The sequence below is a fragment of the Galeopterus variegatus genome, unplaced genomic scaffold (genome assembly GCF_000696425.1).
Source record: "Galeopterus variegatus unplaced genomic scaffold, G_variegatus-3.0.2 Scaffold24, whole genome shotgun sequence".
Taxonomy (NCBI): domain Eukaryota; kingdom Metazoa; phylum Chordata; class Mammalia; order Dermoptera; family Cynocephalidae; genus Galeopterus; species Galeopterus variegatus.
This window is the reverse complement of record NW_007726135.1, coordinates 123,669-151,531: the sequence shown is the minus strand read 5'-3', so window position 1 is coordinate 151,531 and position 27,863 is coordinate 123,669. Positions and strand designations below refer to the sequence as shown.

The following is a 27,863-nucleotide window of genomic DNA, read 5'->3' as shown; positions in this document are numbered from 1 at the left end:
GGGGGTGCGGGGGCACCCTCTACCAATTTTTGGTACCCCTTACCCGTTAAAAAAAAAAACAAAAAAAAAAAAAAAAAAAAGGGGGGGGGAACTTCAGGCAAAAGAAAGGGAAAAACTTCTATGTTGCAGGAAATTACTTACTTTTTTACTTAAACAAACAACAAAAAAGCAACTCATAACTTATTATTTGCTTATAGAATAAGGTACTGTCTCGTGTATTTACATGAATTATCTATTTTAATTTTCATATAAATCACACAAAATGTCTTTTCATTTTTTATGCACAATAATACCCAAATGTTATAATCTCTTAAAGGCAGGATTTTATTTTTTGGGTGGCTGGCTTATATGGGTACCCAAACCCTTGACCTTGGTGTCATAAGACACCATGCTCTAACCAGCAGAGCCAGCCCTAAAAATGGGATTTTAATTTTAAAACAAGAGAGGCCTATTTACGTAAAGTTCACTTGTGTTCTGTGAATGGCGATATAAGGGGTCTTCGAAACGTTCATGGAAAGATTAGCAGTATCTTTTAATTCTATTTTTCCACAAACTTTTTGAAATACTCTTACATAGAGTAAATGTTTAAGCTTTGTTGCTCATACAGCAGACACGGCCTGTCTGCATGCCAGGGGAGTGCCAAGTCAGAGAATGAAAGAGCAATACAGGCAAAGACAGCAGATCGGAAGGAATAGATTCTCTTCCTGTTTCTGCCAGTGGGTGAAGTGAAATCCTCCTGTTTCTCCCTTATAGAATATTCTAGATCTAAAGCAGTGGTATCAAAGATAAAACGAGGCAACTTATACTTAAAATCTTATACAAATGGATCACAGACATAAAGAATGTTTGGAGCAATTTGATTATTCTCCCCATCAGGTATGTATTTTCCTTTTTAAAATTTAATTATAACTTACATTCAATAAAGTGCACAAATCTTAAGTGTGAAGCTCAACATGTTTTTATCTATGTATACTCCCACATAACACAGCACCCAGATCAAAACACAGAACGGGTAACCCAGCACGCTCCTGCATACCCTTGCCTGGCTGATACCTGTCCCACACTCGCCAAGGGGAGCATGACTCTGACTTCTAGCCCTGTAGGTTACTCCCGCCTGGATCTGAACTTCATATAAATGGACTGTAAAATATGAACTCTTCTGTGTCTGGCATCTTTTGCAAACGTTATGCCTGTAAGATTCATCTCTGTCATTGTGTGTGACAGTGTGCTCTTTTTTTTTTTTTTACTGTTGTGCAGTATTCCACTGTATGAGTATTTATTTATCCTGCTGTTAACGGGCAGTGGGTCATCTCCAGTTCCTAATTACCACAAATAAATGCTGTTATGAACATTCTCTATGTGTGGGCATGTGTACTTAATTCTCTTAGGCACATACCAGAAGAGCAACTGCTGGGTCATAGGCAAAAGGCACATGCCCACCAGAACCAGAGGAGAGTTCCAGTTGCCCATGGCCGGTGAAGGTCCTGTTTCAGGTTCTGGGGATGCAGTAATACACAGTTCAGCTGTGGTCTCTTCTCGCATGTTGCCGTCACTCGAGAAAACTTCAACCTTAAGGCTTTCAACTCAAAGTCCTTTCTTCTTTGACCATACAATACTGCCTACAAATCTGGAACCTGGTATAAGAGGGAAACGGGAGGGCTGTGACCCTCTAGTAGCAGGGACAGGATCGGCAGCCCAGCTCCTACTCTCTAGCTCCTGTCTTGGCATTTTCCTTTCATTCAGACTGACTGGTTTTGCTACGTGACAAAAAAAAGCTCAAATATTTCTTTCCTTTCTCAGAACACAAAGTAGGCTTTATATAGACAGGACTTTCTCAATTTAAAACTAAAATCTTGTTTTTAGCATACTACTGCATTAGAAAATTACTGCACACACAGTATAAAAAGAAGTAGAAAAGTTGCTCTATTTTTAAGCAATGCCCAGCAGGAAAGAAAGCCCTCTCAATAGACTGAGGTTCTAACCAAGGCTACCAGTGCTCTCTGGCACAGTGGTCACTTTGCAAGAGAGCTTTTATAGCAGTGGATCTGCAGGCACAGAGCTCTCTCAGAAAAGGCGGTATCTGAACTGGGGACAAGAGAAGGAAGCACAATACAGAACAAAGCATCTACTGTAGTGAGAGTATGTGACCCTGGGCAAAAGCCTTAGGGCCGCTGCCCTCAGTGCAGGGCTGTTGTGATAATGGAGAGAACCAGAGGAGGGACTCCTGACCCACAAAAGTACTCGACAGATGAGAGTAGCAGTTAACACCAGCAACCATAAAAAATGACGAGGGCTCTGAAAACAAAACACAGTCAACAGACATCTGTTCTGATCTACAAGGAAAAAATTGAGAGAGAACCAGAGGAGGGACTCCTGACCCACAAAAGTACTCGACAGATGAGAGTAGCAGTTAACACCAGCAACCATAAAAAATGATGAGGGCTCTGAAAACAAAACACAGTCAACAGACATCTGTTCTGATCTACAAGGAAAAAATTGGGCAATGTTATTGACAAAGAAAGTTAATTTTTCAAATAAGAACATAACTTGTCTACGAGGGTGCAGAGCGGACATCACTGAGGGGAGCAGCATGAGAGCAGTAGGTGGGCCAGTTCATGATGAGGTGGACAGAAGGACAGTCTTCAGACACTTTTATAGCAACTTGAATCAGTAATTTTTGGACTGCTGAAGTTCATAATAGAAAAGTTTGGCTTGTATTTTACATGTCTTTAAAAAAGTTTCCTTTTTCTAGTGATTGGTTTTTATTTTATCTTACAAGCCTATCAGTCTATAATGGCCTGGAAAAAGATACAAACTGGTTCTTCCTTATAGCCTGATAAGCCTTACACCGGAGGGCCCCTGGGCCTAAGAGGCCACATCTGCACAGATTCAGCATCCTTGGAGAAACATAAGACATTTCAGACAACCTGGGGCCTTGTTGGCTCGCTGCTAAAAATAATCCATTTAAGGACTTCAAACAACAGCAAAATGAATTAAGGTTTCCTTATAATAATAAATAAATCCAATAAAGGGAATTCTAGTCCCTGAGTGATGCTTGCTATGCTCCTTTGCAGAATCTCTTTAGAAGTGGCTAAAAAGGAACCGCCATCTTCCAGAAATTCGCCAAACTGACGAACACAAAGGGAAAGAGGACAGGCACCCAATATATGTTTTCTGGGCCTTTTAGAAAACATGGAGTTGTTCCTTTGGCCACATGTGTGAATCTACAAGAAGGGTGATATTGTAGACATCAAGGGAATGGGAACTGTTCAAGAAGGAATGTCCCACAAATATTACCCTGGTAAAACTAGAAGAGTCTAGTTTTTCTACAATGTTACCAAGCATGCTGTTGGCATTGTTGTAAACAAACAAGGGCAAGACTCTTGCCCAAAGAATTAATGTGCATATTGAACATATTAAGCACTCTAAGAGCTGAGACAGCCTTCTGACATGTATGAAGGAAAATGATCAGAAAAAGAAAGAAGCAAAAGAGAAAGGAACCTGGGTTCAACTGAAGCGCCAGCCTGCTCCACCCAGAGAAGCACACTTTGTGAGAACCAATGGCAAGGAGCCCAAGCTGTTGGAACCTATTCCCTATGAATTCATGGCATAATGGGTGTAAAAAATAAAAGGCCAAGACTGCCGTACTGTAAAACCGTTTCTCTTAATTGAGTAGAAATGTGATGCCCCCTCCCCCAAAGAAATACTAAAAGCAAATATTGTGTCCTAAAAAAAAAAAGTGGCTATGGGCCGGCCCGGTGGCGCACTGGATAGTGCGCCGCTTGGGAAGCGCGGTGGTGCTCCCGCCCGAGGGGTCGGATCCCATATACAGACCGGCTCCCGCTCACTGGCTGAGCGAGGCGCGGGAGCAACACCGAGGCTTGCGATCCCGTTGCCGGTCCCTGGTCGGGTACGGGGGCAACACTGAGGGTTGCGACCCGTTGCCGGACACGGAAAAAAGACAAAAAAAAAAAAAAAGGGGCTAAAAAATCTCTTATTCAATCCACTATATCAATCTTTGGTAGAAGTGGCTACAGGGATTCTGGGACTGTCTGTGGGAACTTTACGTCATATGAGGGTGTATGCTTTAGGCTCTGGAAGATTCTCATCAGTGCAGCTTTTATGGCTGCTACGGGGATCAAACCAGGGAAGAGGGGGGAAAGCCTTCTGAAAAATTATAAAACCGTTTCTCTTAATTGAGTAGAAATGTGATGCCCCCTCCCCCAAAGAAATACTAAAAGCAAATAGTGTCCTAAAAAAAAAAAGTGGCTAAAAAATCTCTTATTCAATCCACTATATCAATCTTTGGTAGAAGTGGCTACAGGTATTCTGGGACTGTCTGTGGGAACTTTACGTCATATGAGGGTGTATGCTTTAGGCTCTGGAAGATTCTCATCAGTGCAGCTTTTATGGCTGCTACGGTGATCAAACCAGGTAAGAGGGGTGAAAGCCTTCTGAAAAATTAACGGTGTACCCCTACTCCCTCTGCTATTTACATATATTACCACACTCCCTCCTCAACTCAACCCATGAGAAAAGTACTGTCTGCATTTGATAGAGGTAATTTTCTCAAGGTTGAGGAGTAAGGGGCAGGTGCCAGGACCCAAATCTCAGTTGGGGGCCGGCCCTCAGAAGGGACCCCAGAGTGCAAATGGCACTCCTCCCCAACCTGTGCACTGCAGCCAGACTCTGAAGTGTCCCCAGACACATGGGAGCTCTCTCGATGCAGCAGTGAGCCTGAAAGCAGCAAGCACTTCTCAGAGCACTTTGCAGAGGTGGCTTAGCATGAGGGCTGAGAGGTAACAGCAGCCGCTTGCTGGGCACTTCATTGCTGGGAAAGCCCCTGATACACATTTCCTTACTCACTCCTAGTTACTGCCCTGTGAGCAACAACACTGTAATCCCTGCCAATTTTCAGATGTGGAAATGCAGCTGTGAGAATAAGTCACTTGTCTGAAGTCACTTCCCAGGGAAACATGCAACAACCTGCATGGCAGAAATGCCTCTGGACACAGGTAGAGGCTGCTGCTGGGTCTCACTGCCAGTGACTCAGAGACTGACAAAGAATGAGGCAGGCAGGCTGGCCAAGGCGTTTTCTGGAGGTTGTTACGTTAGTACTGAGGCAGCTTTTCTCTGCTACAAAATCTTGACCCCTCCCCCTCACAGAATTTTAGAATAGTTTTCAGACTAGTTTATCACTGTCTCCTGCAAGTTGTCATCCCCAGTGCACATGATGGGTGCTGAGCGCCGCATGGCTGGAGAATAAAGCACAGAGCAGGATCCCATGAGGGGAAAGACCACACCTGGACTTGAGTGTGCAACCCTGGGGGGGGGGGGAAGACACTCACTCATGAGTGTGGATTTCCCATGACTCCCAGCTGAGCCCCCCTCCATGCCCCCAAGGTTACATCACCTCCCTGGAGGCCCACAGACACTGATGGGTGTGGGGGAGTGGCTATAAAGGCCCGGCCCTACTTCCCCGACACACCTGCTGCCTGTGCATCTTCACCTCCTTCAAGAAGGAATGTCCCACAAATATTACAAAGGGTGTTTTGGGAAGCCAACCTAAGATACATGCTTACCTCTGGGTGGATGAAATGTTCTATGGTTTGTTCTGAGTGCTGGTTATTGGAGTACATACAAATGTAAAGACACATTGAGCCATAGACGTCAAAATTGTACACATCAATAAAAAAGAGAATGCAGATTCCTGACATGTAGCTTCAACAATGGCCTAACAGACCTAAAAGCACGTGGGGTGGCCTGCTCTGGCGGCTACAGGGCAGACAGGCTGATGGCTCTGGGCCTAGCTCATATCAGAGGCAAAGATACAGAAACAAGCTGCTTGTAAGTAGCAGATACCCCTGCAACCAATGGTAATCTTTACCTGTGCATAACACAAAAAAGCCTGCAACTGGATAATTACCATTGCTATAGTCTCCTCATGAAAGGAAGGACAGTAAAAGCTGTGTGTACACAACCAGAGACACAGCCACCACCAGCAGCAGCACCACCCAGAGTGCCACAAGAGCTTCTAGAAATGACACACACCACCATCCACTGAAGACAGTCTGGCTGCTTCCCACTGTACACCTGGATGGGTTCATTGTCTTCACTCCCAGTGCACCAAGCTTCCCACGCTGGCGTCTGAACAACTAGATCTGCAGCCAGACATCCTTCTCTGGGCTCCCTTCCTTATATCCAGCACCCTCCTCCACATTCTTGTTGGTCTATCTCATAGGTCCAAACCCGAAGTCATCTGTTGCACTGAAACAAACCTCTCATTCTGAATTTTTTATCTCATTTGGTGGCAAAATGACTCTTTTAATGACACCGAAGCTAGGATTACTATCCTGGATTCCTCCTTCCTCTTTACCTCCTATACCAACTCACCAAATCTTGTCCGTTTTACTCTTACAATATTTAAGTCTATCCTCTCTTGTTCCTCTCCCCTGTCTCTTCTAGCTCAGGCTCTCCCCTCATTTATTTGAATGACTGCCCAACTTCCTAATGGAGCTCTGCATTTTCAATACTGCCCTCTGACCCATCAGTCAGATGGGCACTGAGGTGATACAAGATATGACCTGCTTCAAACCTTCAAGAACATTCTTAAGCCTAAGATCACAGAGTGACCCTGGGACCACATGCCTCAGAATCAAGGGGGGTGTCCCCTGCCTCTCAAGGCCCCTCCAGACCTATGTCAGCACAGTCTCTAGGCCTGGGGAGCTGGATTTTTTATAACAAGTGTCCCAGTCATATTTATGAACATTAAAGTTTATTTTAATTTATTCATATGTAAAATAATTATAACATCTACTTCCACAGGGCTCATGTAATACTGAACAAACACTTAGATGCCAATAATGCCTAATATGTCAGATATGCCTAACACTCATTCACTAAGCAAATACTGACTGAGCCTCAATAATGCTGGCATTACTAGGGGACCTGAGGGTAGAATACTGAGTAAACTGAGTCCCTGTCTTCATAATGCTCACTATACCCTAGTGGAGGAGACAGGTAAGCAAGCACATGAGATGCTGTCATACAGAGAGGTATGAAAAAGCCTACCTTTCAACAGAGAGGGGCAAGAGAGCATGAGTAAGAGCACGTTGCAGTCAAGTAAGCTCATGCAGGCATCCTGCTGGATACTTAGTAAGGTGCTGCTGGCTTCTAGTGGTTAGAGTCAGAGATGTTGCTAACCATGCCCACTATTTACAGGACAGCTCCCCACAACAAAGAATTACCCAGACCAAAATGTCAACAGTGCCTGGGTTAAAGAACTCTGGAGTGGGGAAAGGTATGGTCCTTGCGGTGAACCGAGATGGGTCTTTAAAGATGACAAGGTGCTCTTCAGGCAGATTCCAGGGGTATGGAGGAAGGGACAAGCACTCCAGACAGAGGCAGCAGTATAAGAAAAGGCGTGAGTGAAGCAACAATCACTTACTCAGTCAATACCAAGAGCTCCCTATATGCTAGGCACCAGGACTGAATGGTGTATAGGAAAGACAAGGTCCATGCCACCATGGAGCTCTTAATCTGATAGGAAAAACATTACGAAAGGTGCTGTCGGGTGGGAAGTTCCCTTGATGCAACCTTGGCCTTCAAGTTCAGCACCAGGCAGCCTATCCAGAGGTCACCCAACAGAAAGGCACAAGACTAAATGAAGATGCTCAAATCACAGAGTTATTAAGTAAAAAAAACAGAACAAAACAACACAGTGAGAAGCAAGGGGAGAGATGGGGGGAAGAGGCAGGGGAGGCTGCCAGCGGGTAGAAGGGCTGCCCTGCCCGAGTCCTGGGTCATGAAATGGCCATACACTTCTCTCTGCTGCATTAGACTTCCCGCTGCCCGCCCCTTTCCCTCTGCAGCAGTGGTTCTCACCTGGGCACTATTCTGCTCCCACGGAACACCATTTGGGAACACTTTTGGTTATCACACTTGGGGAGGAGTACTTCTGGCATCTAGTAGGTGGAGGCCAGGGATGCCACTAAACATCCTAGAGTGCATAGGACAGTCCCCACAACAAGTACCTGGATGAAATGTCAAATAGTGTTGAGGGAGAGAAATTCTCGTCTTTAAGTAAACTCGTTTGTTTATTCCTTTAATCTTACTTTTTATACTTAACACGTCTTATGAATTCTATGTCTCACAAGCTAACTGGTTACTCATAATCTATAGCTGCCACATTCTATCTGTTTTCTAGTTTCCTACAGCAGATTCAACTCCTCTCCCAGAATATAGCATTACAGTGTGAGGGAAACCCATCTGAGGCTTTGTGGGAAGGCAGGACAAAAGGATGGGCTTCCAGAAGGAAAGGAGATTCAGGCTGAGAGTGGGAGTAGGCAGGTGAAATAGGGCAAGGCAGGCAGGATAGGTGGGCCAGCCTGCAGAGTCAGAGAGGTGAGAGCTGGAGAGGCGGAGGCCCGAGGGGTCAGCTCACAGGGCTGACTGCAGTTGGGCACTATCCTGTGGCAGCCACTAGTGGATTTCAAGTCAGAGAAGGACAGGATCAGACCACACTTTAGAAGAATTGCTGCAGCTGTGGCATGCAACGCAGGTCGGAGGGGACAGTATCTCAGAGATCCCGATGAAAAATGCCCCAAGCAGAGCACTTACATTTACTTCCCCCCATCTCCAGACCTGTTCTGCCTCCTGAGGTTTGCCCCAGTTAAGTCATGACTTGTCCCCCAGCACTCCTCTTGCCCGCCTCACTGCTCTCCTTCCCTCTGCTGTCCCCACCCAGGACATCTATTCCTGGACAGCACCATGGAGGTGGCTTCTCGCAGTCTCCCCCACCCTGCTTCTGCCTCTCAGGACATCATCCACACTGAAACAGATGTAACATTCTTAACACACGAAGTGGCTATCACTGTCTTGCCTAAAGACTTTTTTTTTAAAAAATTATTTTTATTTTGTCAATATACAATGTAGTTGATTATTATGTCCCATCACCGAAACCTCCCTCTCTCCTCCCTCTCCCCCCTCCCACCCAAGTGTGTCCCCTCCATTTGCTTGTTGTAAGAACTTCAAAAAAAAAAAATAATAATTGTGGTTGTTATATCTTCCTCTCCCCCGCCCCGTTTTTTTTGTTTTTGTTTTTGTTGTTGTTTGTTTTTTTGTGTGTGTGTGAGAGAGAGAGAGAGAGAGTGTGTGTGTGTGTGTGTGTGTGTGTGTGTGTGTGTGTATGTTGCCTAAAGACTTTTGATGGTCTCCTACTGTGCTGAGAAGAAAAACCAAGCTCTGATGCCAGCCTCCCCGGTGGGGCCCCTGCTGCCTCCATCTCTCGCCACAGGGGCCAAGTTCTCAGCTGCACCCCTCAGGCTGGAATATGCTCCCTCTCTTTCCTCATTCTTTCTACTTGGTTAAATCTTCTTAGAGATTCTTTTTCAGACTATGCCCTCTCCCTCTTTGCCCACTGTTTTCTTCACAGTAGCCTTAACTGACCACTTGTTTTTCAGCCTTTTCCTTCTCCCCCTCACTACAACGTAAGCTCCAGAGGGTGGGAACTGCATTTGTCTTACTCACTCCTGTAGCTTCGGGGCCCAGCACAGTGCTGGTAGGTAAGAAGTGTTCAGTGAATAACTGTGGAAGGCACAGCTGAGAAGAGCTGGAGGTGGGGGGCCAGCGAGAAGGCCGGTGTGGTGGTCCAGGGGAGATGTGGGCTGGACTCGGACAGTAAGAAGAGAGACAGCAGAGGGGAGAGTCACAAGATACTTAAGGATCAGAACCAACAGGAATTGGTGACTGAGTGTGTGTGAAGGAAGGTGACAGGAAGGACAACACTCAGTTTCTACCTTGGGGAGGGGGGGTCAGGGAAATGACCTAGAAAATGTGAAAGGAGAGTCAAGTTTGGGAGGAGCACTGTAAATTCCGTTTGGGCATGCTGACTTCAGCGTGCTGATGAGGCAGCCAGAGGCGGCTGCTTAGATGGCAGACACCTAAGTCAAAGCCAGGTGGGGCTTGCACAGCTCTTCTTACGAAACCAGCGTGGTTTTGATCTTGAAACCGACAAGGACAATAAAATCTCACATATGAACATCAATAAATAGTAAGTTCCAAATGAAATACAACAAAACATACCATGACCTTAGAAGAATTATTATAATTAAATAGGAATTTATCTATGGAATGTGGGACTAGCATAAACCCAAGAAAAATGTTCCACATAATTCATCATGTTAAATCTTTTAGAGGGCTTCTTTCTTTCTTTCTTTTTGGCAGCTGGCCAGTACGGGGATCTGAACCCTTGACCTTGGTATTATAACACCATGCTCTAACCAAGTGAGCTAACTGGCCAGCCCCAGAAGTTTTCTTTTTTGAAAAAACATAATATATTTAAAATGTAGGGGCAAGATTATACCTAATGGAGAACTATTATAGATAATACCTTTAAAGATAAAAACAGGAAAAGCAGGTAAGGCCAAAAATACATAAACACATAAATAAATAAATGTTGACAATAGATGCTTCAAGAAAGAAAGATAAGATATATAACAAATTTTTTTAAAAAGCAACTCAACTGTGTATTCAGAAAACCTAAGGTAATCAAAGACTTCATGTGATAAATTAGAAAATACAAGATAAATTCCTAAAAATCAACTACATTCATACACACACAAAAACACAACTAAAGAGTTCAATGACAATGAGGTACACCATCACAGCAGAAGCTCTAAGTAAATGGGCAGTAATTGAACAAGGGAGGTAAAACAGGTAATTAAAGAAAATTATAAAAGCTACACAGGAGGAATCAAGGAGGTGGTAAGCAAACTCTGGGACTGTGCTTCCTCTGAGCTTGGCAGAGAAGCACACTGAGTATGACATACATTTAGGCTGTTGCAGAGACTTAACGTAGCACTAAGGAGAATTCCTGAGGGACGTTTTACACAATTTTATAAATGGATTATGAACATAACCTGGAAGCTGCGTGTAGCGCCATAAATGTACTACACATACAGTACGGGTTACACAGGCTTACGCATTTATCAAAACTCACCCATCTGCACACCTAAGATCTGTGCAGTTCACTGTATGTAAATAATCTCAGTGAGAAGAAATAACCCAACAAAACTGACCAGCCTGCCGAGTAAATGCCTATCTTGAGCACTTGGTTTAGAGTTCTCGAAACCCCTCGGAAGAGTGAGTGAGTGCTTGAACTCCTTTTCTACTTGCCCCAGAACACGCTCTGCTCTGTGATGTCTAGCTACAGGGAGTTCTTAGGAGACAGTCTGCTGACCCCACATCATTACCCACGCTCTTCCCTCTGCCTGGAATGCACTTCCTGAGCCTGCCTGCCCTGCAAATTCCAACTTCTCCTTTAAGCTTAGGCTCCAGTGTTCTCTGGACTTGCTGCCCAACCCCCCTCCCCCCCCAACACACGCAGGCTCCTCTCCTGCTCACACTACATTCTGCTTTGTCAGAGCAACACCACAGCAGTGGCCCTCTACAAACCCTTTGTTCAAATGCAGTCATCCACTGGACACCAGGACTGAAACATATTAACTATAGTTTGGAGAATTTATAACATTTACTTTTAAAAATACAAACCAATGGTGTCTGGGAAAAGAGGCTGTCTGAACAAAAACGCTTAAAATGTAGGGTTAGGGAACAGCAGATGTATTCTTAGAACAGACTCAATATCCATATTGATTCGCTATGATTAGTAGTAGTAAATAATAACTATTTTTGGAAGCTTGCTTTACAATCTCAAGATTTGCTTTAACTGAACTAATTTAGAATTCTGAAAGCATAGGATGAAACTTATGCTCCAAATGTGAATCACCAACAATTATCTATCAATGTTTCATACAATCTTAGTATAAATATATGTAAAGAAGAAAACCTGATAGGTTTACTAAGTGTTAAAACTACCTAAGGCATGACATTATCTGGCATGTGCTGAAGAGATATCATAGCACATTGGTTAGAATCACAGATCCTGGAGCTGGTTGCTTGGTTTTGAATTCTGGATCTGCCACTTACTAGGTGTGTGATTTTGCGGTATTTACTTAATCTCTGGGTCTCTATTTCCTTACCTGTAAAATGAGGATAACAAGGGGACAAGTCCACATTCGTTTATCCTCATTTCCAAAATCTAGAAAGCACTGAAAATGGTAAATTAGATTTAAGTTTGAAGCAAACTAATTTGGTAGTAAAACCTGATGTGAGTCATTTTATTGTCTTTATTTACATGGCAATGTGAATATTTATATTTTGCTGTAGAAATATTAGCGGTTTTAACTCTGGGATACTTTTGGAGTATTACACGATATATGGTGTACATCATACTACATTAACTTTCTAAAGTTAAAAACACTGAAATCTGAAACACAGGCTCTCAAGGGTTTCGGACAAAGGCTCTTCTTGGCTTGTTCCTTCCTCACAAGCAGTTGTGAAGATCGAACGACTTTATGTATGAAAACTACGTAGGATGGTGATTGGCACGTAGTAAACACCGTGTACATGTCAGCAATACTGCCACTCTTGCTTATCATCATGCTCCTTCCTCACTGTTCAACTAGGAAAAGGGTGTGTGCTAAGCAAGGGCACATTAGTCCTGCCTGGTAGTGACCTGACTGTGTATGTGTGATGTTTGAGGCCTCGGTTAAAAAAAAAAAAAAAAAAAAAGGCGAGCAAGAGCTCCTTCCTAGCGTGATCCATTTCCAGGTTCCTGTATGTGTGCTGAGACGACAGGCTTGCTGAGGTCAGCTCCAACGCCTCCTGTAGCTAGTGCAACTTAATGTACTAGCCCTCTCCAACAGATTAAAACTTAAGTGTGTCAGTTGCTTTGCTTAATTTTAAATTAGAGTTAAGAAATAAAAGCCATATACAAAGAATGAAATCAAAACCACATGTTAACTTCTGCAGAATACAGTTTGAAACCAGTCTTATAATACAATTACTTGTTGATTTAAATGCTTCTGTGCCTATAAGTCTTTAAGCAATTTAAGAACAGGGGTTATATCCTACCCTCATTGGTATCTAGTCCCTCAACAGACCTTCACACAAGGTTGGTGTCAGTAAATATTTATTGTATCAAAGCATGAGGGACCAAATTTGGACTCACCTGGTAAAGTTACTGACTCAAGATTCTGTGGAAACAGTAGGAATCCTGGCTCCTTTCAGCCACATTTCTTTCGAGGCTACTTCAGGAAGACTGAAATAGCTATTCAGGGCTTAAGGAGAGTGGGGAGTGGGTTATCACAGACCCTAGTTCTGAGGCTGAGGACATAGAAGTGCTTGGCAGCAGGGGCCATGAGTCCAATAGGACCTTTGTGTCAAGTAGCACACAGAGATTGCTCTGTCGCACCACTTCCTCTCTGTCCTCAATGGACTTCTAAAGGAGGCTGTCAACAAGAGCTGCCTGAAGAAAGGCATTTCTCATCCATAAGTTGAGACATATCCGGGAGGAGGTTTGCATCTGTGAGACCACACTGAAGAGGAATCCCAGGAAGGCAAATCCCAGGACTCTTAGCTGTTGTGTTACACATCCTGTAGTAGCAAGATGCTATGTTTTACATGCAAGCTGACACTTAAGTGGGAGTTGCTTCTGTGTAAATAATGTGGTAATGCAAAAACTGCAGAAATGCTCATACCTCTGAGCCTTTAATGCCATTACTAAAATCTTAGAAATTTATCCCTAAAAAATAAAAAAAAAGCAAATAACTTACTATTGCAAGTTTTAGGGACCAGATGTAAAATTAACTCTCTGGCTTAAAAAAGATGAAATTTTGCAACCATTTACAATATAGTAGTCTCTGACAGGGCTTAAAACAGTGTAAGGAACCTTTCTGAAACACAATTACCAGAAATCTCTCCTCTTTCTCCAGCCAGCGCTGATCTTCTTCCATTTCCTGTTGCTGTCGGATCAGCCGCTCTTCCATCAGGTGGGTCGGCAATACCTGCCCAATCCCTCGCAGGTCCAATGCTGCAGAGTCCTGGAAGAAGAGTTGAAAACAGCAAGTCCAGTCTCTTAAGTCTGTTTATATGCTCTTATTTTGTTTTGTGTGTCTTTCAGAAAAGTTAAGTAAAACAGTGAGGGTGGTGAAAATAGGGTCTTTCATACTCTGCTTGTGGGAGTGACTTTTCCGGAGGTTGCAATTTAATGTGTGTCAACCATCTTTAAAAAGTCTGCAATATTTCAGCTCATAGATTCACTTGTAGGGGTCTATTCTAAAGAAATAATACAAAATACATGCAAGGAATTATCACTTCTAGTAAAAAAAAAAGTAGAGATAATCTGGAAGTAAAGTAATAGAAGGTTTAAATATGATACGTATAAATTATGGAATACTAAAGTTATTAAACATGTTTATTCCAAGGAAAAGAACACGAATAGCAGACAACTATAGATGCTCTTTGATTCAAATAAATAATTTTTTTTTTTTCCCTTTTTGTCTTTTTTACTGACCGGTAACGGGATCGCTACCCTCGGTGTTGCGCCCACACCGCGCTCAGCCAGTGAGCGGGAATCGGTCTCCACATGGGATCTGAACCCTCGGCAGGAGCGCCGCCGCGCTCCCAAGCGGCGCACTCTCCCAGTGTGCCACCGGGCCGGCCCCAAATAAATAATTTTTAATACGATAGGAGTGGCTCTTGGTTTTACCAGGAAAATCTGGTAAAAATTAACACGGTCCACAGAACTGAAGGCTCTGTCTTCCTGCTTCTCCCTTGGCCTCATATGTATGCTAATTACATTCAATTTAGGGCTCTGCCTTTCAAATGAATGAACTAATGATTGTAGCATTTCTCGGTGGGTATTTCTTTTACTAAAAAATATTCACAAAACCAGAAAACATTCTGGATATCTGGAACTTTGAATTAAGTCATCAAAATCAAGAAATCTTAGGATTTAGAAATAAAAGGTATCTTAAGCCATAACGAACTGAAGCCATAACAAACTGAAGCCCAAGAATACCTAATTTACCTCCACATTGGGCTGCCACATTGATATCTCCTGAGGTCTATGATTCCACGAATCTGTTTGGTCCAAAAGTGATGCCTGACCTGGGTAGATGCTGCCACCCATAGCTGTGATTCCATGTGAACCAGGGTAACCAGAAACCTGTGAATGAGTTAGGAGACAAGGTAATATCTTGCCACAACATAATTTCAGCACAGTTCTGATTTACACATAAAAGGAAGTAAAATTGCAGAGAATATTGTGGTAGGCAGAGTAATGTCCTCCCTCCCCCCAGATGCCCACGTTCTAAATGTCTTAATCCTTTCTGAATATGTGAATATGTTCCTTTATATGGCAAAAGACACTTTGAGGATATGATTATTAAGATGGGGAGATCATCCTGGATTATCTAAATGGGAATAATGTAATTATAAGGGTCCTTAAAAGTGCAAGAGTGAAGAAGAAGAGGAGAGGGAGGGAAATATGACTACTGAAGAATGGTCAGAGAGATGTAACACTGCTGGCTTTGAACATGGAATCGGGAACTGCGAGCCAAGGAAAGCAGGTGGCCTATAGAAGCCGAAATGGATTTTTAACTAAAGGTTCAAGAAAGGTAACTTGTTGTGGCTGCATTAGACAACTAATGCAAATATACACTAGAAAATAGGAAATTATTTACTTTAGAATGTTACACTTACCGAAATGTTGAGAGCAGACCATCCCTGGATGCAAAAGCAATGGGAAGCCACAAAAATGGCTGAGCCATGCTCTGCTCTAGATCTCCCCTTTCCTGCCTATCCCACCCTCCAACAAGAACAAAAAACAAAAAATAACCATAATGTAATTAAAACAAAAACAAAAACAAAAAACCCAACCAACCAACCCCTAATGTTTGTCCTCTAATGAACTAGGAACTGATGGTGGGAGGAGTCCAAAAAAACCAACCAACCAACCCCTAATGTTTGTCCTCTAATGAACTAGGAACTGATGGTGGGAGGAGTCAGGCCTTCAAATTCTACCGATGGTGACTGAGGCAGAGAGAAAACATTCAGTTGGACAAGGAGAAAAATTTCAAGGCCAAAGGAAAATAAGAGGAGTTTATTTATATGGTTCCCTCTCAGTCAAGAGAAAGAGAGAGAACAGAACCAGTATTTGTTTCCATAGCTCATTAGGCTACCTCTGTATGACTGGGCTTGTCAGTTGATTTTTTTTTTTTCTTTTTTGTCCTTTTTGAGACCGGCCGCACCGCGCTCAGCCAGTGAGCGCTGTGAGCGCACTAGTCATCTCTATATAGGATCCGAACCCGCGGCGGGAGCGCTGCTGTGCTCCCAGCGCCGCACTCTCCCAAGTGGGCCACGGGCTCGGCCCAGTTGATTTTTTTAATGAGTTAAAGCACAGCCAAATCCATATTTCCAAATATCAATGTACCCTTCAGCAAAGGTTTTATGCATTTATTAGGTCTCTAGGCATTAACTTATACCAAAATTAAATATGGACAATATGTAACCAATAAATGTTCAAGTAAGATAGTTGGATAGTACTCACAGTTGATTTGAATGAAAAAATCTCAACAATAAAAAACTCTACTAAATACAAAATGCTATATCACTACGATTTTTGGTGAAATGGGATATATTACTACCAGAGAACTTTTAGGAATTTTCACAAGAAGGTTTCAAATGATCTAAGGCAGTTTTCTAAATAACATGAACAAAGTGAAAGGATCAGTGGGCAGTTTAGGCTAAAAAGGAACATGAAATAACATTAGACATGTCCTGCCTGGACACAGAGAACACTCTCTCTGCTAACAGCCTGTCTCATCAAGTAGGTGCTGCCATGCCGTGTGCTATCTCAAAACAATGCTGGTATTTAATTCCTGCCTGCTCAGGGCCACCTGAGATTTGACTTCCCCTACCCACCAGGCATAGACCCTGGGCCTGTCCCCCAGGGCCTTTCTGCTGTTTGCTACAGTTCAGAGTCTCTCAGCAATCACAGGTGTGGGTTTTCTTTCCACAGGCAATCTACACGCCTCCAGCTTCCTTTACTCATATGTCTGTGAGAGTCAAAGTTCTGTCGAGGGGGTGAGTGCTTTACTTTTAGGGTTCTAGCCCCTTTACATATGGAACTGGTAATCTAGTGAGCTCCTCCCGTAAGGAAAGGTAGTTCCTTATTCATGTTTGCACTTCCAGTGCCTAGAAGAGTGCTGGGCAGAGTGGATGAACATTCCGTGTCACCTTGCTGAACGAACAGATGCCTTGGCGAACTCAAATGATTCACTCCCCTTCCTCCAGGCAAGTGGGTATCTCAGAACAGTGTCTCCCAAAACATATCTGAGTCACATGCCCCCAGAACTGCCTGAGGCTGCTTGTTAGCACTGTAATACTCTTGAGCTCCACTTCAGAATTAGCATATTGGAATCTGGAGACAGCAGGTGAAGAGCCTGAAATCTATTCAGTTTCACTGTTCTAAACTACCACGGACATATGGTCTTCTCTAATAAGAAACAGGGCCTACCTTATCTCGTGGTATCCTAGTACAACAGTTAAGAATTTTTACCCATGTTGACCCAGGAGGGCTTAATTTAAGCCATGCTCTCAATAAGCCGGTGAAGGAGGCAGAAAAGTAAAGTACTGACCCCTTGATGGGACTTCGACATTACTATGAGTAAAGGAAGCTGAACCCAGAAAAGCACACTGTATGTAATTTCATTTATATAAAATTCTAGAACAGGCAAAACAAATCTTTGGTAACAGAAATCAGAACAGTGGTTGCTCTGGGGCAGTAGGCGATTAACTGGCAAGGGGGTAAGAGGGAACTTCCTGGGGGTACAGAAATGTTCTGTATCACGATGTGGGTATAGGATATACTGATGTAATCATTTCACTGTATGTTAGTTATATCTCAGTAAAAGTTAATAGCCATTCCTTAAAAAAAAAAAAAAACACAAAAAAAATTATTGACTTTGTTTCAGGTGCTTTACTTTCAAAGGTAATTATTTCTAATTTGTACAGGATATTTGCCTATAAGTCTAACACTCCTTCTACACTTGTCCATATGGCATCTCATTTGTCTTCCAGAAAAACTGCCCGGTTCCATATTACCTCTGCCTAGTGTGTGCCCACTGGATTCACCTTGCTGTTTATGAGAGCAGGCAGAAGAGAACGGGCCTAAGAACTGCTGGAGATGTGGCACTTGTCTCACCTACCTTAAGACTGAGTGAATGACAAATGCCCTCTGCAAGAGGTGTCAAGACAACATTGAGTCAGACAAGGACTGGGGTGACCACTTGCTTATTAGCTCTCTGCTTGCCAAATCATACTCATAAGTACAAAAATAAAAAAAACAAATATACAGTGTACTTGCCTACCCCTCAAAATGCTGAAGAATCACATAACACGTTTGATGTCTGTAATGGCTGGTATACCTGGTAATGATTGGTCTGTACCACGTGCTGAGGGCTGGGATAAAATCCTTCGCTGGACCTCGGACTGGGATAGCCAGGTCTGCTGGGCTGTGAACAAATGACAGAGCATCACACGAATGGGTCTTATGATTTTGGTAAATCTATGCTTTATGAAAAAAACAGAAAAAGATATTTCTCTAGTAGAGGGTGTTAGGACATTCCAATGGGGGAAAGAGTAGTTTTTATGACAAATGATGCTGTGATAACTGGTTATCTACACGTGAAAAAATGAAGTTTGACCCCTTCCTCATGACACACACAAACATCACTAAATGTAAGAGATAAAACTGTAAAATTCTTAGAAGAAAACAAGAGTTAATCTTTGTGACCTTGGCTTAGGCAAGGGTTTTTTTAGCCACGACACCAAAAGCACAATCGACAAAAGGAAAAAAAAAAAAAAAGATAAACTGGACTTCATCATATTAAAAACTGTCGCTTTTAATGTTGTAATGATACCATCAAGAAAGTGAAAAAAATCCAAAGAATGGAAGAAAACACCTGCAAACCATTTATCTGATAAGAAATTCATATACTAAGGAATATATAAAGAATTCTTACAAGTCAATAATAAAATAACAAACAACCCAATTAAAAAGTGGGCAAAAGACTTGAGTAGACCCAAAGAAGATACATAAATAGCCAGAAAGCATATGGGGAGAGATGCTCAACACCACTAGACATCAGGTACATGCAAATCAAACCACAATGAGCTATCGCTTCACAACCGCTAAGATGGTTATAATAAAAAGACAGAAAATAAAAAGTGTTGACAAGGATGTGGAGAAATTTGAACCCTTGTACATTGCTGGTGGGAATTTAAAATGGTGTAGCCGCTGTGGTAGACAGTATGCTGATTCCTCAGAAAATTATAAAGAATTACCATGTGATCCAGCAATTCCACTTTCAGGTACATACCCCAGAGAAATGAAAATATATGTCCACACAAAAACATGTAATATGAACATTCTTAACAGCATTGTTATTCATGATAGCTAAAAGTGAGAATGATCCTAGTTTCCATCAACTGATGAATGCATAAACAAAATGCAGTTTACCCATAAAAGGAGTATCATTTGGTAATTAAAAGGAATGACATACCGGCACAAGCTATAACATAAATGATCTTTGAAAACATGTTAAGTGTAAGAAGCCTGTCACAAAGAACAACATTTTATATGATTCCATTTATGAAATGTCCAGAGCAGGAAAATCCTCAGAAACAGCATGTAGATGAGTGGATGCCAGGGACTGGGAGAAGGGGGATATAGGGAAGAATTGTTGATGGGTACAGGTTTCATTTTGGGGTGATAAAAATGTTCTAAAATTGATTGTGGTGATGACTGCACAACTCTGAATATATACTAAAAAACATTGAACTGTACACTTTAAATAGGTCAATTGTATCGTATGTGAACTGTACCTCAATAAAGCTATTAAACTATCTCTACAACAAAAAAGCATGCTAAATATTCTGAGCCTGAGGGACCTCAACACTATCTAGCAAGCTGGGAGGTGGACGCTTGTTCGGCTCTGCTGCTTCCTGGTTGTGTGGTTGTGGGTAAGTGACTAAACTGACTGCCCTTTATTTCTTCATCTATAAAAGGTGGGTTGAGCTAGAAGATCTCTAAACTCACTTCCAGCTCTAAAATTCTCATTTTATTTTTGAGATAAATTAATTAAAAGTTCATATCAAAAGAATGATTTAGGGCCGGTCCGGTGGCGCACTCGGTAGAGTGTGGCGCGTGGGAGCGCGGCGGCGCTCCCGCTGAGGGTTCGGATCCCATATAGAGACCAGTCCACTCACTGGTTGAGCACGGTGTGGGCACAACACCGAGGGTTGCGATCCCGTTACCGGTCACGAAAAAAGACAAAAAGGGCAAAAAAAAAAAAAAAAAAAAAAGAATGATTTAGTCTGAAATGAAAGGTTGAAAGAAGATAAGAAAATTTTCTAAAACTTGAGGGATTTAACAAAATGGAAAACCATTATTTTCCAGCTGAATTAAGGCCAGAAGAAAAGGAAATGGATTTAAGTCCCAGCAAGCGAGGGGGAGTAAAGAAAACTCCTTAGTGCCTGTGCCTCTTTCCCACAGGTGCTGGATGAAAACATGCTTTGCTCTAGTTAGGATCAGAGTATGTTTGGTCTTTAAAATCAGTCTCATTTCCCCTGTAGCTTTGCATAAACTCTCCCCTCCGCCTAGAACGTCTCCTCCCCTCAATATGTAGAACACTTCCTATCCTTTGAGTCTTTCAAATGTTATTTCTTTCATGGAGGGGCTCCTGATTTCACCAAACATAAACTTAAGTCCTCTGCGCTCCTCTGTAGCCCTTCCTCACAGTCTGACTTGGACTGCAGGTTCTCTAAGGTACTTGCTCTAGCCCTGCTGTTAGGAGCCATTAAATCCCTGAGGGTGGAAAATGTTTCTTTATACCTTATTCCTGTCATATTCCAAACAGTGTCTCAGATGTAGTCTAGTTCAAACTTTACTAAATATGAGCATGAATTTCCCCAAAGTCCCCCAAAACAGAAAAGGGGTAAAAAGGGGGCATTCTAGGCTTTTTCTCTACTCTGTGCTAAGGCAGCATCTTCCAAAGTGTGTTCCCTAAACTACCCTTTGGATTTATATTTCTAAGGGTTTATTTTGAAAAAGTAGTTGCATTGATTTAAAAGAGGTTTCTTTTTTTTTTTTTTTGTCTTTTTGTCTTTTTTCCATGTCCAGCAACGGATCGCAACCCTCAGTGTTGCCCCCGTACCGGACTGGGGACCGGCAACGGGATCGCAAGCCTCGGTGTTGCTCCCGTGCCTCGCTCAGCCAGTGAGCGGGAGCCGGTCTGTATGTGGGATCCGAACCCTCGGACGGGAGCGCCGCCGCGCTTCCCAAGCGGCACACTATCCAGTGCGCCACCGGGCCGGCCCTAAAAGAGGTTTCTTAAAAAAAGTTTGACTACCTCTGTACTCTGACATTTAAGTGGCAAGAGTTGTTTTAAAGGTATGTGTTACTATGTAAACATTAACAATGGTTGCATGGGAAGAGTTTCCTGTGTCAAGTGCTCTTGCTGTCCAAGTATGGAAGGATGCACAGCCAAGAATTAGGGCAATAAACAGAGCTGACAGTTGTATAGTTATGTCCTCTGGCTTAAATTTTGGAAGCGGAATGTACGTACACTTCATCAAGGTCATTCTTATGTGAACCGGCATTGTTTTCTTATTGTGTGTGCAAAGAAGTGAAGAATATAGTCCTATCAGTGCAAACGTCAACAAAGTGGAAAAGGCAGCAACATCTAAACATTATTATGAGATGAGTTCTGATCCATGGACCTCTGAAATGGTCTTGGGGATCCCCACAGTCTAAGGACTAAACTTTTTTTTTTTTCCCTTTTGTCTTTTCTCGTGACCGGCAACGGATCGCAACCCTCGGTGCTGCACCCGCACCTCGCTCAGCCAGTGAGCGGCCAGTCTGTATGTGGGATCCGACCCCTCGGTGGGAGCGCCGCTGCGCTCCCAAGTGGCGCACTGTAGCAGTGCGCCACCGGGCCGGCCCCAAGGACTAAACTTTGAAAGCGGCTGTTTTAAGATATTTTTATTCTGAGGCTCTCCATTAATTGAATGGGAATCTGTATGGCAACACGCACAGCTGAAAATGAGCACTGAGTGGGACACTCTTATGCTGAGCTCATCACAGGCAAACTTCTCTGAAGATTATTACTGGATGAAAAAATTGGTATTAAGGGGCCGGCCCGGTGGCGCACTGGAGAGTGCGCCACTTGAGAGCGCGGCGGCGCTCCCGCCGAGGGTTCGGATCCCATGTGGTGACCGGTTCCCGCTCACTGGCTGAGCGTGGCGCGGGCGCAACACCGAGGGTTGCGAGCCTGTTGCCGGCCAGTAAGAAAGACAAAAAGGGAGAAAAAAAAAAAAAAAAAAAATTGGTATTAAGTACAATGACGAGATCTGTACATATTTTTAATAATTGGCTTTGTGGTTACAATGCTCTTGCCATTAACTAAACAAAATTAAGCTTTTTTTTTTCCTTTTTGTCTTTTTTTACTGACTGGTAACGGGATCGCAACCCACAGTGTCGCGCCCGCACCGCGCTCAGCCAGTGAGCGGTAACTGGTCTCCACATGGGATCCGAACCCTCTCCAGTGCGCCACCGGGCCGGCCCCAAAATTAAGCTTTTAATTTTGAATCTTGAATGGCTGAAAAATACTTCCTCTTAAAATTAATTAAGCTGCATTAAAAATGTTCTTTACGGGCCAGCCCCGTGGCGCACTCGGGAGAGCGCAGCGCTTGGGAGCGCAGTGGCGCTCCCGCCGCAGGTTCGGATCCTATATAAGGATGGCCGGTGCGCTCACTGGCTGAGCGCGGTGCGGGCGACACCAAGCCAAGGGTTGCGATCCCCTTACCGGTCACAAAAAAAAAAAGACAAAAGAAAAAAAAATGTTCTTTACTAGTATACAGACTTTATCTACAAAAGCCTGAGATCCTACTTGAATTTAAGAAATCTAAAGTGGAATTTAGTCATCCTAAGATAACAATGGCAGAATTATAAAAACTCACAAGTATCTACAGAATTCCTACTTCATAGGCCAGAGGAAATTGCAAGAGGAAATTCTGGCCTACCATCTTGGAAATCACAGACTCATTTCAGACATGCCAAATACTGTGCCCATAAAAGCAGAATTCGATTCTAAACATGACCACTGAGAAGGTAAACACTGCATGCAAGACTTGATTCTGACTGGCATGGGAATTAAACAGTGTGTTTTTTATAATTGTCAAGCAGCTATGTATCTATACTACTTTAGAAGATTTTCTAGCCATTAGAACTTTTAAACAAGGGGTTGCCAAACTTTTTCTTGAAAGGTCTAATAGTAAATGTTTGAAGCTTTATGGGCCATACTGTCTCTGCTGAAAGTACTCAACTTTGGGGCCGGCCCGGTGGTGCACTGCTACAGTGCGCCGCTTGAGAGCACGGTGGCGCTCCCGCCGAGGGTTCGGATCCCACATACAGACCGCTTCCCGCTCACTGGCTGAGCGAGGTGTGGGCGTAGCACCGAGGGTTGCAATCCCGTTGCCAGTCCCGGTCCGGTACGGGCGCGACACTGAGGGTTGCGATCCATTGCCGGAGTACTCAACTTTGCCTGTGTGGGGCGAAACCGGCCACGGATGGGTCTGGGTGTGTTCCAATGAAACTTTAGTTAACAAAAATGGGCAGCAGGCTGACCTCTATTTTAAACAAATAAACCCTGATGTAGGAAAAAACAATCTCTGATTATAGAAAAGAGCATCAAAATATGCATTTTGAAAATACATCAAAAAGGAAAGAAAGATGAGGATATTTAAAATTTTAAATAGAACTGGTCTTTGTACTCTGAAACAAACAAACAAAAAGCCTAACAACATCTGCCCCGTGAACCTAATATAAAAAATTAGTCAAATTAAAATTATTAAAAAGTCCAACAGATTGGGAAATAGAAAAACATTCAGATATAAAGTTTCTTTAATTCCATGAGTCTCAGGGCAGTGCCGCATTATTTGGTGCTTAACACCAGATACTTACTCTATTTTTCACTCTGAGTTAGCTCACATCATCCCCCACAGGTAGGGAACATCAATACTATCATTCTATAAATGAGGACAGTGAGGTTTGGAATAGGTAGGTACCTTGCTCAGTTATCAGACTGTGAATAGCAGAGCCTGATATGAACAGATCCACTTGACTTGGAGGCCTGAGAAATTAACAAGGAATTCTCCTGCCTCCCAATACTGGACTATTGTGCAGTTGTTACTGAATTAAAAACAGTCAAACTTATAAATAGAACATGAAGTGCCTTACATACTGGGATGAGGGGTTCATATTTTATTCTGTGGGTAACTAAGGACTTTTTGTTGTTGTTGCTAAACTAGGAATGACAGAGAAATGTTCTGGTTTTCTCACTGCCTAGCTCAAAGTAAATACACCAGATAATGTGGTTTTCCTTCTCTGGGCCTTCTTTTTTCTCCCTGTCGAGGGGTCTGGACGAGGCACCCTTCGCCTCTAAACTTCAGAATTGTGTTAATCACCTATATTCACTTTCAGTGTGTGATATGTTTACTGCTACACAGTTTAAAATGATGACCGAGAAAATAAAAGTTTTCAGACATCATCATGATAAAAAAGTTAGGACAACATTCAAATAGTCCATTGTTAACAGATTTCTGAACATATTTTTAAAAGATTAAGTAAATAATTGTCAAAGTTTCTTAATACACTCTTAGCTAACAAATACCAAATAGGTAAGTAAACTGCAAAAAAAAAGCATATAAACTACTTACTTTCCAGAAAAAGGTCTGAATTGGATTATTCATGGCAAGTAAGCCAGTGTGTGAAAATAGCATCCTGTCAAAAGCAAAAGGTATGTAAAGACTTCTTAATCTAAGGAAAGCGTTTTAGGGCCAACTCTGTCCAAAACCCCCAGATACAACATAGCCCAGCTTTTGTAAAAGGCCCAGGCCATCTTCTCGGACATAAGAGAGGAAATCCAGTAAAGGACCTGGAACGTGAATGGGCAGGATGCTGCTAGCAGATCTCACAAAGGAATCGAAAGCAGATAGGATGTACTCTCTCTCACACAATCTAGCCATTGGTTTCAAGAAAAAGTCAGAAAATGTACACAAAGTTCTCAGAAACAAAAGAAGCATTGTCAGGTGCAAATGGACTTTTTTTTTTTCCTTTTTGTCTTTTTTCGTGTCCAGCAACGGATCGCAACCCTCAGTGTCGCGCCCGCACCAGACCGGGACCGGCAACGGGATTGCAACCCTCGGCGTTGCTCCCACACCTCGCTCAGCCAGTGAGCGGGAACCGGTCTGTATGTGGGATCCGAACCCTCAGTGGGAGCGCCACCGTGCTCCCAAGCGGCACACTGTAGCAGTGCGCCACCGGGCCGGCCCAAATGGACTTATTTTTAAATAAAGCAAAAATGTAATGCATCCATGGCCTAGTTTGATGTTTTAACCCAGACTTGATCATTATGGAGATCTCTGTCAACCAACAAAGGAAAAGCCTCCCCTAAGTCAGGCAGCCCATTTAAAGTTTCACGATGTGGAGGAGGGGAGGTGAAAAAGAAAAGGAAGAGGATTTTAAAATCACTTCTAATCCAACTGCCCATGACTTCAAATAGCCTCTACTTGAAATGCAAATTAGGAAAACGGGTGTACATGAGGGTAACGTACAGAAGAAGAGCAAATGAAAAACAACTAGTCAGTGCTGTAACTAGTACTCTTAGGATAACCTGATATTTGATTTTCCTCACAGAAAACAGCTGCTTATATCATAAAACTCAAAAGTTAGTTAAGAGTAGCTCCAAAGCTGGGGTGGAGACCTTGGCTACCTTGGGTGGTGCTTCGTCAGACCCTCCAGAATCCCATGACACTGTGGCCTGTCTTCTGGACTCCATCCTCATCCGTTCTTCTTGCTGAGCCTTCTCTTCCTCCAGGATTGTGCTAGAGAGACAACACATGGTTTTAAGGGGAGCTGACAATCAGAACCCACAAACACCAGACCCTACCCCAACTTATCTAAGCAACACCAGTTGGCCGACAGTAGATGATAATAATCGAGGATCCTAGACAGAGGGAAGAAAGGGTCAAGTTTCTAACTCTTCAAGAAATTATTCTAGAAAGGCCTTGCTCTGAACAGGCAAGCCCATTTAAAACACAGCCATAGGTAAGAAAAAGACAGCTGGTAAGAAAAAAGAGAAGTTGGGAAAATGAAGGGCAGGCTAAGATGAAATGTTCGTATGCCAAAGTTTATTTTGAGCAGAACAGAATTACCCTGAGGAATCCCCATAGCACTTTATCAAGCATATACATGTCTGAAGACAGACTCTTCATATGAACCCAGACTCCTACATATGACCACACTGGTATATTACATTACCAATTAGTAATTTGGCCAATAATCTCCCTGAACTGCTCAATACAATCTTCCTACTGACTTTCACCTGAAGCAGTACTTTATCTGATCAGGAAAATAAGGAAAAATGCAACAGTATTTACAAGTGCTTCCAAAAATACTGTTTGCTTTACCCTGAAAGCCCGGAGTTAGTAACACCACTACTTACCGCTGCTTGACTACTCAGAAGCTATCTGAAGCCCCACATAACACTGTGGCTCCGCCACCGCAGCCACAGTGACTGCTAGGCGGCTTCTTAGCCTTGGCTGTCTGCCATCGTATCAACTCCTCAGAACGCAGCCAGAGTGAGACTTTGCTAGCTCCCCATTCCACACAGATTCCTTAGGGCTCAGAGGGCAGCAGCTTTTTGAAACCTTCGTCCTAACTTCGGCAAACAGCTCTTTCCTACATGCCTGCAACTCTAGAGTTCTAATAATGAAGCTCATTCAAAGTTTCTGGCCTCTTGGTAGATACAGTGCAGTAAATAACCACCCAGAATTACTCAGGAAAAAGTGACATCAGCTGCACCAGACTCTTTCTAATCTGGGAATTTGCTCAACTGTTTAAAAAGACATTCCTCCTTGGCTGGAGGCTAGAGCATGCTGTTTCTCACAAAATCCAACTCACACAGTCACCTTCTGAATCAAGAACAGACAGACAAAACTCATTGCATAACTGTCCTGAGTCAGCAAACCATCACTACAGATGTTAAGGACCCTCCCCCCAACCGAAAGAGGATGTTCAATGATCATATTACCACTTCAGAGAAAAGCATTTAGTCAAAACACCCCCTCCCCCTCCCAAAATATGATTTTGGTTTCCTTCTTGCTCCATTTAATTGATCATGGCTGAGCACACCAACAACTTGAAACTCGAACACTATGTAAGAATTTTGCAGCAGCCTCGGAAGACAGGCAAGACGCTCACCCGGGGCCAAGACTGCTAGGAACAGTTGTACCAGGCCTAGGCGAGCCTGGTGAGAGGCGCAGGCTGACACCCAGGGACCCATCTGGGAAAGGAACACAGGGGTTTCTAAGAGGCCTGCTTGGGTGAATCACTCTCCACCCCACCCCTTCAATGAGAATGCTCACTTCAGGTTGCTGAGAGCATTCAAGGAGATCAAGCTGTGAGAGCATTTGCTAGGTGTGTATAATGCACAATACAAACATCAGTAGTCCTAAGTACTTACTATAACCTATTTCTAACAGAGCACTTGCTCTAAGGCTGATCATTCAGCAAGTATTTGCTAACTTTCTGCTCTGTGCAAGGTGCAGGATAAGGTCTTTGAGGTTCTTTGTCTAAAGGGAAAGAAAGACTCAAAACCCTGAGATTTGATATGAGTGTTACAACTGAAGGGAGAGAACAGAGCTCTGCCTGGGTCATTCCCAGCTGCACAGGGACCAGCAGCTTCAGCACAGGGACAGGCACTGGGGGAAGTTAGGGAGGAAGAGTCCCGGCAGACTACAGTTAAACCCATCACAAGCACACAGCGTTACATGACTGAAGCACAGCAATACTTTCTGTCCGTTTTTTGCATGTCAATAAACACCTTTATATTTCAATT

At 43.1% G+C, this 27,863-nt stretch overlaps 1 protein-coding gene across 4 annotated transcripts in view; it reads right to left on the bottom strand.

The window, feature by feature from the left end:
• The window catches only part of PTK2 (protein tyrosine kinase 2), a 136,182-nt gene that overhangs the window by 23,974 nt on the left and 84,345 nt on the right, over positions 1 to 27,863 (bottom strand). For all 4 annotated transcript variants that reach the window (XM_008568410.1, XM_008568421.1, XM_008568436.1 and 1 more), the window contains 4 exons: positions 25,737 to 25,848; positions 18,330 to 18,416; positions 14,930 to 15,067; positions 13,809 to 13,940 (listed from right to left, as the gene is read on the bottom strand). In XM_008568410.1, the coding sequence (XP_008566632.1) occupies positions 13,809 to 13,940; positions 14,930 to 15,067; positions 18,330 to 18,416; positions 25,737 to 25,848 (469 nt within the window). The remainder of the gene's footprint in view (positions 1 to 13,808; positions 13,941 to 14,929; positions 15,068 to 18,329; positions 18,417 to 25,736; positions 25,849 to 27,863) is intronic.